This window comes from Zingiber officinale, chromosome 6A, assembly GCF_018446385.1.
Source record: "Zingiber officinale cultivar Zhangliang chromosome 6A, Zo_v1.1, whole genome shotgun sequence".
Classification (NCBI taxonomy): Eukaryota; Viridiplantae; Streptophyta; class Magnoliopsida; order Zingiberales; family Zingiberaceae; genus Zingiber; species Zingiber officinale.
Genome location: NC_055997.1, coordinates 76,695,510 through 76,709,622, shown reverse-complemented (window position 1 = coordinate 76,709,622; position 14,113 = coordinate 76,695,510). Strand labels below are relative to the sequence as shown.

The window sequence follows — 14,113 nt, the reverse complement described above, 5'->3', positions numbered from 1 at the left end:
TTCTCTGTGGTCACTGGTTTTGTCAGCATATTTGCAGCATTGTCTGCAGTGTGAATCTTCTCAAGTTGAATTTCTCCGGAAGCAATCAACTCTCTGATCTTGTGAAGCCTCACATCAATGTGTTTGGTTCTCGCATGATACACCTGATTCTTCGTCAAATAGATAGCACTCTGACTATGGCATAACAACTTGACTCCACCTTGCTGAACACCTAGTTCTCTGACCAACCTTGTAAGCCATAAAGCTTCCTTCGCTGCTTCAGCTGCTGCCATGTACTCAGATTCCGTAGTAGACAATGCAACAATAGATTGTATCATAGATTTCCAACAAATAGGTTCTTCTGCCACAGTGAATACGTATCCTGTTGTAGACCTCCTGTTATCTAAATCTCCTGCATAGTCTGCATCTACGTACCCAGCAACTAAAGAATCTTCCGGTTGTCTACTGAACATGATGCCATAATCAGTTGTATTTCTCAAGTATCTGAAAATCCATTTCACTGCATCCCAATGTGGTCGACTAGGATTTGAGAGAAACTTGCTTTACCATACTAACTGCTTGCGCCAAATCTGGTCTCGTGCAAACCATGGCATACATCAGACAACCAACTGCGCTGGAATAAGGAACCTTTGACATCTCTTGGATCTCGTCATCCGTCTTTGGATACTGTGTACTGGATAACTTGAAGTGATGCACCAGGGGTGTGCTCACCGACTTTGCATTCTCTATCCAACACTTTCTCCACATAGCTATGTTGAGACAACCATAATCTCCCTACAGCTCTATTCCTGTGAATCTCCATCCCAAGAATCTTCTTGACCTCTCTCAAATCTTTCATGTCAAATTCCTTGCTCGGTAGCCTCTTCAATTTGTCAACCTCTCTCATCTTTTTCGCAACAATGAGCATGTCATCTACATATAGTAGTAAGAAAATCAGTGATTCATCTTCAAGACCCTTCACATATATGCAGCAGTCATACTCGCATCTCCTATATCCGTTTTGAATCATGTATGAATCAAAACGTTTGTACCATTGCCTAGGAGATTGTTTCAATCCATAGAGTGATTTCTTCAACTTACAAACCAACTGCTCTTGTCCGGGCTTACTAAATCCCTCAGGTTGTGACATAAAAATTTGCTCCTCCAGGAAGTTCCACTAGATCCCAACTGCTCTTGCACCCTATAGCTTTCTCTCCTTCAGGAAGTTCCACTAGATCCCACGTTTGGTTCTTATGCAACGACTCCATCTCCTCTATCATAGCATCCGTTCACCTGTCCTTCTCAGAGCTATGTATTGCCTCCTGAAAAGATGTAGGGTCTCAGCTACTAGTGATAAGTGCATAATGTTAGGATCGACGGTCGAGGCTAGAGAGGGGGGGTGTGAATAGCCGACCCCAAATTCGCGTTTCTTCCTACAATTTTAGTTAGCGCAGTGGAAATACAATGTAGAAACGAAAGTGGAGAAGATCAAACCTCAAACACAATGATGTAATGAGGTTCGGAGATGATACTCCTACTCCTCGGCGTGTCCGTAAGGTGGACGAAGCCTATCAATCCGTCGGTGGATGAGACCCCGGATAACCAGCTAATATGAACTCCTTCTGGGTGGAGAAACCTCGCCACAATCTCTCTTGCAACAGCAAGAATGGAGTACAACAAATAGAGAAAGAAAACAAGAACAATATAAATGTAAAAACACTTTTCTTGCCTTCTCGTCGACTGGAGTTCGATGAAGCAGCAACTTCACGATGTCAACAGCAGCTGATCACCCAGTCGAGGGAAGCTCACACGAAGCTTCAGGAATAGGGAGCTCAGCAAAGCTCAGATCGCAAGAGTGAGGAAGAAGAACTGGCACTATAGCCAACCTCGACCTGTTATATAACCTGCGAAGAAGAAGACACATAAACTAGCCGTTGTGTCGCAACGGCTAGGGCCTGGACCGATCAGGCTCCATCCTGATCGGTCCAGACCTATGCTGATCGGTCCCCAGACCGATCAGCACGCTTCACAGAGAGTTGCCGAACTCTCTGATCGGTCTGTGGACCGATCAGGACTCAGGTGGATCGGTCCACAGACCGATCCCCCTCTTTCTTCTCCCGATCTTCTTCGCTTCTGTATGATTACTGATCGGTCACCAGACCGATCAGGTAATTCACAGAATCACACTGTTTGGTTACTGATCGGTCACGAGACCGATCAGTCAACCAGCGTATCACTAGATCGGTCACCAGACCGATCCAGGTTTAGAGCTCCCAGCCCTAAACCCTACCTGGTTCTGAGAACGAGCTACCGAGCCCTCTCAGACCTAGTCCGGAGAACGAGCTACCGAGCCCTCTCCCATGTCCGGTCCAGAGAACGAGCTACCGAGCCCTCTCTGACCTAGTCTGGAGAACGAGCTACCGAGCCCTCTCCGACTTCATCCGGTCCAGAGAACGAGCTCCCGAGCCCTCTCTGACCTAGTCCGGAGAACGAGCTACCGAGCCCTCTCTGACCTAGTCCGGAGAACGAGCTACCGAGCCCTCTCTGACTTCCTCATCTGGTCCAGAGAACGAGCTCTCGAGCCCTCTCTGACCTAGTTCGGAGAACGAGCTGCCGAGCCCTCTCCGACTTCGTCTGGTCCAAAGAACGAGCTCCCGAGCCCTCTCTGACCTAGTCCGGAGAACGAGCTGCTGAGCCCTCTCCGACTTCCCATGCCAAGCTTCCATACTTGGACTTCTCCCGTGCCAAGCTCCCTGCTTGGACTTTTCCGTGCCAAGTCTCCATACTTGGACTTTTCCCGTGCCAAACTCCCTGCTTGGACTTTTCCGTGCCAAGTCTACTCAAGTCGGGTCAACCAGGTCAACCTTGACCGAAGGTTGCACCCACAATCTCCCAAGTTTGTATTCTTGTCAAACATCAAGATACAACTTTTCTATTCTCGTCAAACATCACAATACAACTCGAGTCAGGTCAACTCGAGTCGGGTCAACCAGGTCAACCTTGACCTAAGGTTGCACCAACAATCTCCCCCTTTTTGATGTTTGACAAAAACCATAATCAAGTTAGGTTAACCCGATAACCTAACTTAGGTTTTCCAATAGTTCTCCAATGCTCTTCCTTGAGCATTCTCCCCAAACTCCAATGTTCTTCCTTGAACATTTTCTAAACATTCTTCCCCTTTTTAACACACATCAAAAAGAGTGAATCAAGGTCAAGAGTTTCTTCCTAATGAAAGCCCCATACCTTTCATTGAAACCCTTAATTTCCCCCTTGATACTAAACACAACAATCAACATAGTGATAATCTCATATCACTCATCCTCAGAAATCAAGTAAAAACTCCCCCTAAAAGTCAACTCCCGCTTGACCAATAGGTAAAACTCCCCCTAAAGGTCAACTCCCCCTTGACCATTACACCAACAATGTCAACAATGTCTTGGAGAGTTTCAATCCTTTAGAAATCTAAAATACAACTTCCACAGCTGAAATTTCAGACAATTAGTCGAAAATCAGCATTTTGGCACGCTCTGATCGGTCACCAGACCGATCAGAACTCCTCTGGATCGGTCACCAGACCGATCAGACTTCCCTGGATCGGTCCAGTGATCGATCCACACTACTCTGGACCGATCAGGCTCTTCTCTGATCGGTCCACCACTCTCTGATAAGAGTTCTGAATTTTTTTTTCTCCCGAAATTCAGAAACCCCTAAAAAATTACAGAAAATTCCAAAAATTGTAAAATTTTGAGGATACATTCCTCATAACATATACTATCATGGAAAAATAGTTTTCTATGAAAATAACTTCCATTTTCAAATCTTGATACAAAGTTTAAAAACTTTGAAATAGTTCAAGTTTACCTCAACTTTGTATCAACTTGCTCAATGATGAATGCTATCACTAGAAAAGCTTCATCAAGGTTTTTCAAATCAATTTTGAAATGATTTTAAACCATTCAATTTAGGACCACAATCTTAGGGCTAAATGTACATGACTTGTACACAAGCTTTCCCTATGATCCTCCATTTTGAATTAGGCTTATCTAGGTACAAGAACTATGCACCTTGATCCTAACTCATAATCATAATATCTCACACACATCTAAGGTGTATCAAACACATCCAAGTCAATTTTGATGTGAGATATAGGTTTAGGTCATCTTAAGCTAAGTTCTCATGCATTTTCTAAACAACAATTTGATTTCCATATCAAATTGTGTTTTTGTCCTTAAATCAAATTAATTGATTATAAATGCAAAAGATGATGACATGGCATATAATGATATCATAAGTAAAAACATGTGCCAATGTCATGATGTCATGGCATAAAGTATGAAACTTAAATAAGGCATGACATATAACTAACCTAAGTATTATCATGACATTTCAAATGATAATAAATTAAATATAATGTCATGACATGACATATGACAAACAATACATGGCAAATAACATATAAAGGTATAGAAAATACCTAATTCTAGCCTTAGTTGCCATTTTTGATAATTTTGATCATTTTGCCATAAATTCCATATTCCTAAGTGTAATAGACCTAAAATCGTATACTAAAGATTTTTAGATCACTATGTGCCAATTAGATTGACCCTAGAGAATTCCTCGAATATGGTTGGCACATGCTAATCACCTTAGGAATAATTTCTTAATCTCATTTTCAAGGCTTGATTACACCTTGAACATTCCTAAAGTGCCACTTTTTTCCATGATTAGGTTAACTACCTATTCAATTAAGGTTGGCACACCCTAATTCATCTAGCGTGATGGAATCACGCTCCTAGGAACCCAATACCTATTTGAGCTCATTGGGTTCACTAAATATTCACTAGGGATGACTTCCCTAGCAACCCTCCTAATGACCCTCCTAGGCTTTAAAGCCTTGGTCATTTGAGACTCATCAAGATCAACTCTAAGGGTGACTCCCCTTGTGACCTTGGTGATGGTCTTCCTAACCCTAGGTCTTGTTCCATAATCGAATGGAACATCATGATAAGTGGGCTTGACTACTTGAGACTTAGGTTTGTGACACAAACCTCTCATGTCCTTGGGCTTTGGTTTTTGACCCTTAGACCCTAGAGTTGACTTCTCTAAATTCTTAAGGGCCTTTTCTAAATTGTCAAGTCTTGACCTCAAGACTTGATTTTCCTTTTCTAATACCTCAAGTTTTAATTTGTCATTTATCTTTGAGGTATTCCTAGGCATATGTCTAGTTGTTTTGGGATTTCTACCTAGGTTCTCCTTAGCCTTAGATGAGTTAATTCTAGGGTTAGCATTTCTAGAATTGTCCTTACCTAGGCTAACATGTTTGGCACCTAAGGACATGTATCGGATTCTATGGTTATCATGCTTATCATCATTGGCAATTGCAATAAAGCTACTAGCATATTTCTTATTAGAATTGCAATAATGTGCCTTAAAAGATCCCTTAGGGTTTGCCTTAGCTCCCCCCATAGATGTGCTTGGTCTCTTGTCCTTGTGAGGTTGCCTCCCCCTCGGACATTGGCTCCTATAATGTCCCCTTTGCTTGCATTGGAAACACACCACGTGCTCTTTGCCCTTGCGTATCGGGACTCCGGCTTCCTTGACCTTTGGCGCCGGTGGGGTCTTCCTAATCCTCTTTGGACATTTACTCTTGTAATGCCCAAATTCCCTACACTCAAAGCATATTATATGTAATTTACTTGAAAGTAAATTGCTTGAGTTACCTAGGGTTGAGGATGGTTGTATGCTTTCTTCTTCATCCCTTCCGGAAGTAGAGGCTTCTTCTTCTTGCTCCAATCTTGAAGAAGAACTCTCCTCCTCCTCTTCCTTAGATGTTGAGTAGCCCTCAACTTCTAATTCCTTTCCTCCATGATGTGAGCTACTTGGCTCACTTGACTCCTCTTCATGACTTGAAGTGGAGCTCTACTCATGGAACTTAGCCAAGTTGTTCCACAACTCCTTGGCATCGTTGTATCCACCAAACTTACACAAGATATCATTAGGTAATGAAAATTCAAGGATTTTCGTTACCTCGTCGTTGATTGTGGATTGGTGGATTTGTTCCTTTGTCCACTTCTTCTTCTCGAGAGGTTCTCCCTTTTTATCCACCGGAGGAGTAAAACCTACTCGTACACAATTCCAATTCACTAGGTTAGTCATAAGAAAATACTTCATTCTTACCTTCCAATACGCGAAGTCGTCGCGATCGTAGAAGGGTGGAATCGTGATGTCTTCTCCAAGTAGATCCATTCTCTAGCTTGTGCTCCCCCGGGTGTTAATCCGACGAAGAGCAACCTGACTCTGATACCACTTGTTAGGATCGATGGTCGAGGCTAGAGAGGGGGGTGTGAATAGCCGACCCCAAATTCGCGTTTCTTCCTACAATTTTAGTTAGCGCAACGGAAATACAATGTAGAAACGAAAGTGGAAAAGATCAAACCTCAAACACGATGATGTAACGAGGTTCAGAGATGATACTCCTACTCCTCAGCGTGTCCGTAAGGTGGACGAAGCCTATCAATCCGTCAGTGGATGAGACCCCAGATAACCGGCTAATATGAACTCCTTCTGGGTGGAGAAACCTCGCCACAATCTCTCTTGCAACAGCAAGAATGGAGTACAACAAATAGAGAAAGAAAACAAGAACAGTATAAATGTAAAAACACTTTTCTTGCCTTCTCATCGACTGGAGTTCGATGAAGCAGCAACTTCACGATGTCAACAGCAGCTGATCACCCAGTCGAGGGAAGCTCACACGAAGCTTCAGGAATAGGGAGCTCAGCAAAGCTCAGATCGCAAGAGTGAGGAACAAGAAGAAGCACTGTAGCCCCCGGAGCCAACCCTTGAAACCCCCTTATATGAACCTGCGAAGAAGACAAAGAAGACACAGAGAGAAATCTAGCCGTTGTGTCTCAACGGCTAGACCTGGACCGATCAGGCTCCATCCTGATCGGTCCAGACCTATGCTGATCGGTCTGTGGACCGATCAGGACTCAGGTGGATCGGTCCACAGACCGATCCCCCTCTTTCTTCTCTCGATCTTCTTCGCTTCTGTATGATTACTGATCGGTCACCAGACCGATCAGGTAATTCACAGAATCACACTGTTTGGTTACTGATCGGTCACGAGACCGATCAGTCAACCAGCGTATCACTGGATCGGTCACCAGACCGATCCAGGTTTAGAGCTCCCAGCCCTAAACCCTACCTGGTCCTGAGAACGAGCTACCGAGCCCTCTCAGACCTAGTCCGGAGAACGAGCTACCGAGCCCTCTCCCATGTCCGGTCCAGAGAACGAGCTACCGAGCCCTCTCCGACTTCATCCGGTCCAGAGAACGAGCTCCCGAGCCCTCTCTGACCTAGTCCGGAGAACGAGCTACCGAGCCCTCTCCGACTTCGTCCGGTCCAGAGAACGAGCTACCGAGCCCTCTCTGACCTAGTCCGGAGAACGAGCTACTGAGCCCTCTCCGACTTCCTCATCTAGTCCAGAGAACAAGCTCCCGAGCCCTCTCTGACCTAGTTCGGAGAACGAGCTGCCGAGCCCTCTCCGACTTCGTCTGGTCCAAAGAACGAGCTCCCGAGCCCTCTCTGACCTAGTCCGGAGAATGAGCTGCCGAACCCTCTCCGACTTCCCATGCCAAGCTTCCATACTTGGACTTCTCCCGTGCCAAGCTCCCTGCTTGGACTTTTCCGTGCCAAGTCTCCATACTTGGACTTTTCCCGTGCCAAACTCCCTGCTTGGACTTTTCCGTGCCAAGTCTACTCAAGTCGGGTTAACCAGGTCAACCTTGACCGAAGGTTGCACCCACAATCTCCGAAGTTTGTATTCTTGTCAAACATCAAGATACAACTTTTCTATTCTCGTCAAACATCAAAATACAACTCGAGTCAGGTCAACTCGAGTCGGGTCAACCAGGTCAACCTTGACCTAAGGTTGCACCAACACATAAGATACCAAGTCTTCGAATCCATATCTAGTGGGTGGTTTTACGACTCATCTCATTCTACCACTAGCTATAGTGTGATGCTCCGTGTGCTCTGAGCTAGAATCATCGGAGTCATGAGTCTCTAGCTCCACCTGCATAATATCTTTCTCTATGTTGCTTTGTGGTGTTTCCTTTCCTTCTTCCTGAGTACGTTGTAACATAGCTTTCTCGTCAAACACCACATCTATGTTGATCACCACCTTGTTTACCTTAGGATCCCAAAGCTTGAAGCCTTTAACTCGTTTCTGATAGCCTAGAAAAATGCATTGCTTTGACTTTGCATCCAGCTTTGATCTCTCCTCACTAGATATGTGCATATAGGCTGGACATCCAAAAACTCGAAGATGAAAGTAATCTACTTGATTCCCTGCCCATACTTCCTCTGATACTTTGCCTTCTAGTGTTGCCCTTGGTGATCTATTAATGAGATAACATACCATGTTAAATGCTTCCGCCCAGAAATTCTTTGCAAGCCCTGCATTCAGCCTGAGACATCTTGCCTTCTCAATGATTGTCCTGTTCAATCTTTCCGCTACCCCATTCTACTGAGGTGTTCTACGAACCGAGAAATGCTTCATTATCCCATGCTGCTCACAGAATTCCTGAAACTTTGAATCTATGTATTCAGTCCCATTATCTGACCTAAGGCATTTGATCTTTCTTCCGGTTTGGTTCTCTACTTCAGTTTTCCACAATTTAAACTTTGCAAAAGTTTCTGACTTGTGACGCATAAAGTATACTCATACCTTTCGTGAGAAATCATCAGTAAAACTCACAAAATACAAGTGACATCCACGTGATGCTACACTGGCCGGTCCCCAGAGATCCATATGTACGTAGTCCAGAATACCCTCCGTCTTGTTTGTTGCCGTCTTGAATTGCACTTTGCTCTGTTTCCCAAGAACACAGAATTTGCAGAATTCAAGCTTGCACGTTTTGACACCTTTCAACAAATCTCTCTTGTGAAGCTCGAGCATTCCACGTTCACCCATTTGTCCTAGCCGCATATGCCACAGGACAGTACTATCTGATTCAGACTCCACCGAGGCGGATCCACCTACAACTGTAGTCCCTATCAACTTGTAGATGTTTATTGCTACCTTTTGTCCTTTCATTACCATTAGAGCTCCCTTGTTGACCTTCATCACCCCGCTCACTGATTTGTAATTACAACCAATAACATCCAGTGTGCCTAGTGAGATCAAGTTCTTCCTTAGCTCTGGTATATATCTGACATCACATAAAGTTCTGATCACATTATCAAACATCTTGATTCTGACATTCCCTATGCCAATAACTTTGCATGATGCATCGTTTCCCATCAACACTGAACCAGAATCCACTGCCCTATAGGTGTCAAACCAATCATTGTTTGGAGTCATGTGATATGAACATGCAGAGTCTAAAATCCATGTATCCGTCAGCTACTCCGAACTTGACATAACTGATAGCATATCTCCATCACCGCTCTCTGAGTTTTCCTCTTCAACTATGTTTGCAGACTTTGCCAAACTACTTTTGTTCTCTACAACATGTTTCTTTATCTCTGGACAATTTCTCTTGATATGACCTTTGCCTCCACATTTGTAGCACGTGATCACCTTCTTCCTTCTCGACTTAGAACGAGTCTTGTTGTTGTTGTCATATCCATGTCGAGATTTGCTCCTACCACGCTCTCGCTCTTGGTTGCTATTTACCACAAGTCCTTCTCCTTGAGAAATTTCATCGTTTGTTTTCTTCCTTTGGTGAAAACCTAGCAACGCACTTGTGATCTTCTCCAATTTGAGAGTTTCCTTACCCCACATCAAAGTAGTAACCAAATTCTCGTACGTAAGAGATGAAGGTAGAGAATTCAACAACATCAGCGCCTTGTCTTCATCTTCGATCTTCACATCAATCCGCTTCAGATCACTTACAATCTGGTTGAATACGTTGATGTGCTGGCTCAGATCGGTTCCTTCTGTCATCTTCAGCCCGAATAATTTCTGCTTGAGATACATCTTGTTTGTCAATGATTTTGACATGTATCGACTTTCCAGCTTTTGCTAAACTGTCACTGGTAACTCCTCGTCCATGACATGGTACATCACGTCATCTGTAAGACAAAGCTTGATTGTTGCTACTGCCTTCGCCTGAAGTTCTTCCCAATCTGATTTCTCCATGCTTTCCGATTTTCTGTCTCCTAGCGCCTTCACCCTGCCTTGTTGCACCAACAAGTCCTTGACCCTTCTCTGCCATAACCCAAAGTTTATGGTTTCGTCAAACTTCACCATATCAAATTTTGCAGAAGTTGTCCCTGACATGTTGAAGAAATCCGCTAAAAACCTGTAGCTCTAATACTAATTGTTGCGCAAAGAGAGGGGCAACACCTCTCAACCTCTAAATCGTGGAAGAAGAGGAAGAGAGAAAAGAGATCACACGGAGCAACAAGACAAAGACGCACAAAAGGAGCAAACACGTGGAAGAAGAAGAAGAGAAAGAAGAAGAGTTACCGTGGTTCGGCGATGTGCCTACTCCATAAAAAAGGCTGAAGCTTTATTAGAATTCTCTCTACACAAGAGAATCATATCTAATGATTATTGTGTTTTTGTTGTTATCCAATGAGTTTACAATGATCCCTATAAATAATGCTAAACCCCAGACCCGGTAAAAACGTAACAGAATTTGTTATGAAAAATATAACAAAATTCTGTTATATAAAATCTTAACAGAATTTTATTACGAAAAATCTTAACAGATTTTTCTTCCATGACATCCGTCATATTAACCTTCATTCAAATATGAGCACTCGTTAGTCGTCATCGTCATATAATATAGGTGTAAAACAGATAAATATTTCTTTTAATCTAATAAATATTTAATTTAACATTTTCATCGACTAATTAAATTCAAAAATTCTATTATCCAAGATTAATTGAAATTCATCCATCTATAATTTGTCTTAAAATTTTAAAAATATTTATTTTCTTATATTATTTATATTTTCATCTAACTATGTATCTTTGTGATTTAGGTTCATTCATATAGTTAGGCATGTGGTTTATCAAAAACTCGATATAGTAATTAATTTCAAATTATATCATTTGCAAGTTTGTAATCACAACATAAATCACAAATCTGTTGAATTAATAAATTAATGTTTAGAATCATTGAAAGCTCTTTTAATAGAAAATCTTCTTCATTTAAGTGAAAAATAATGTTTGAAAATCACTTCTTTTATGGATCATTCGCCTGGAGTCATTGCTTTTTCGAACCTTCTAGAAATCTTTTTCCTCAACAATCAATTATAGGATTGTGATATTTTATTTTTCCAAACAAATAATAGAAATAAATTATTCACCATTCAACTAAAACTCGTTGGGGGAAAAACAAACAAACAACGTCCCTATATTAAAAAAAAATCAATAAAATGTAATCTTAAATTTTATAAATTTGGTCAAAGTTGGTACAATATTATAAATTTTAATAAGTTAAATTAAGTTGAAATAATTGCAATTAATATTAGAGTAATTTTAATAAATGGTTTAATTAAAATAACTAAACTGTTCTAATTTTAATATGGATGAAAATTAATGCAGAGGTAGTCTTTTAACATGTGGCATTTTTTAATTTATAATAATATAGTTATAATAGCTCTACTGTTACAATACTAATTTATATTATTCTGTAATATTTTTATTATAATAATTATGAAATTATAACTGTTATAATTATAATAATAATTATAAAATAATAATTATTATACTATTATAATAATTATAATTTCATAATTATTATAATATGAACTTATTTTATTCATACAATTGATCAAATATTATACTTATGTGATTAATTTTTGTCGAAAATATAGCAAAGGAGATTGAATAATTGTAATATAGAAATTAGGAATGGAAAAAATGAAAAAGACCCAGCGGTCAAATTATGACCGACCAGACCATGCCATAGGAACCCTCGACGACGCGAGAAGCTTCGACGCCTGGCTATATAATTTTAGGGCTTATTTTTGGTTTCCTCCACTCCAAACTGTGATTCGTCTTTCGAAGCCTCACTCGGGCATTTCGACGAACATGTCGGACGCCGGCGTAGTCACGGTCTACGGCAGCGGCGCCGCCCTGGAGCCGAAGAAATCCTCGACCTTCTCCGTCAAAGTGGGGCTCGCCCAGATGCTGCGCGGCGGCGTCATCATGGACGTCGTCACCCCCGAGCAGGCCCGCCTCGCCGAGGAGGCTGGCGCCTGCGCCGTCATGGCGCTGGAGCGCGTCCCCGCCGACATCCGCGCCCAAGGCGGCGTCGCGCGCATGTCGGATCCGGGCCTCGTCAAGGAGATCAAGCGCGCCGTCACCATCCCCGTTATGGCCAAGGCACGCATCGGCCACTTCGTGGAGGCGCAGATCCTGGAGGCCATCGGCGTCGACTACGTGGACGAGAGCGAGGTCCTCACCCTTGCCGACGACCAGAACCACATCAACAAGCACAATTTCCGCGTGCCCTTCGTATGCGGCTGCCGCGACCTCGGGGAGGCCCTGCGCCGCATCCGCGAGGGCGCCGCCATGATCCGCACCAAGGGCGAAGCGGGCACCGGTAATATCATCGAGGCCGTCCGCCATGTCCGTTCCGTCATGGGCGACATCCGCGCCCTGCGCAACATGGACGATGATGAGGTTTTCGCCTTCGCCAAGCGCATCGCTGCCCCTTACGACCTCGTCATGCAGACCAAGCAGCTCGGTAGGCTCCCCGTCGTCCACTTCGCTGCAGGCGGAGTGGCCACCCCTGCTGATGCTGCCCTCATGATGCAGCTCGGCTGTGATGGCGTCTTCGTTGGATCTGGCATCTTTAAGAGCGGTGATCCGGCACAAAGGGCTAGGGCGATCGTGCAAGCGGTCACCCATTACAGCGATCCAGAGATCCTCGCTGAAGTGAGCTGCGGCCTTGGGGAGGCCATGGTTGGGATCAATCTCAGTGACCCCAAGGTCGAGAGGTTTGCTAGCCGCTCAGAGTAAAAAAGACAGGCTTCAAAAATTGCTGCTTACTATGATTTCGTAGTTGCACTTAGTCCGCAGTAAGACTTATCCTCTAGCGATTTCTCTCCGTTACAGATAACTTTGTGCTCAAGACAAAATCTACGCCTGTATGGCAAAACTCTCCGCTTTATTTTTAACTAGTGTTTAATGGATTAATAATGCTGATTATGATCATAGGAGCTATAGAAGTGTTTCTTTGCTTCTACTGTTCTAATGGATGCAAGGCAGTTTCATTTTACATTATTTGTTCGCTTGGATGAAGATTTTGATTCTCATTACTCTCTCTATTATGCTGTAAAAGACATTGGTTTGTACCTGAATGGCTGCACCTGTAATGCGCTTGTTTTTCATTATCCTGTGCTTGAAGGTTCCTTATCCTGCTCAATCTCGATGATAGATATGTTACAATCACTATGTTAATGGAAGTTTGAAGTATTCTTTATTGTTTCAATATGCGAAATGATTTAGTGACTGATTTTGTTGCTTAGTTGTGTCAATCAAACAGACATGTGGATGTGGTGAACTTTTTGTGCCCTTTGCCTTTAATGAAGCAGTTTTCAAGTAGCAATTTAGTAGTTTGAAATTTGGTATCATCTTTGCTGTCTATCTGAGTGATATTGTTATACATTTACTGATGCAGTTGGCACGCCAGTTGCTGTATGAACTAACCATGTTTGAGTTCATATTCTAGTGTTTCTTTGTAGACTTTGGATACACTTGCAACTCAATTTTGTTTCAGAATCGACAGTCCTGAACTCATATTGATATCAGGAAAAACAAACCTCTCTTCAGGCTAAGGATTTAACTATTGATAACACCGGTTGGTTGGCTCTATGAACTGAAGAACACCATTGATTTCATTGTCACACGGGAAGTTTGTTTGTAAGTACCAAAGTAGCCCATTGATTTCAATTATTTGATTGTCTGATGTGAGTTGAAATTCTATGCCTTAGAGTGCAAGTGCAGTAGTCTTTTTTTTGTGTGTGTATTTTATTGAAATAACAATTCAAGTCTTAGAATTCCTTGCCAAGTTCTTCATTTGCCCCCCTCTACTTGTTTGTTCTCTTCATTGCTTCTCCTCTTGCATTTTCATTCTGTTATTGTCATTATAAGCTACCAAGAAATTTACAG

General features: G+C 42.6%; 1 protein-coding gene across 1 annotated transcript; it reads left to right on the top strand.

The window, feature by feature from the left end:
- The first annotated feature begins 11,952 nt into the window (after window positions 1-11,952).
- On the top strand, window positions 11,953-13,220 carry LOC121996634 (probable pyridoxal 5'-phosphate synthase subunit PDX1.1). The gene has a single exon (XM_042550656.1). The coding sequence runs from the start codon at window positions 12,029-12,031 to the stop codon at window positions 12,959-12,961; it is 933 nt and encodes a 310-aa protein (XP_042406590.1). The 5' UTR covers window positions 11,953-12,028; the 3' UTR covers window positions 12,962-13,220.
- The last annotated feature ends 893 nt before the right edge of the window (window positions 13,221-14,113 follow it).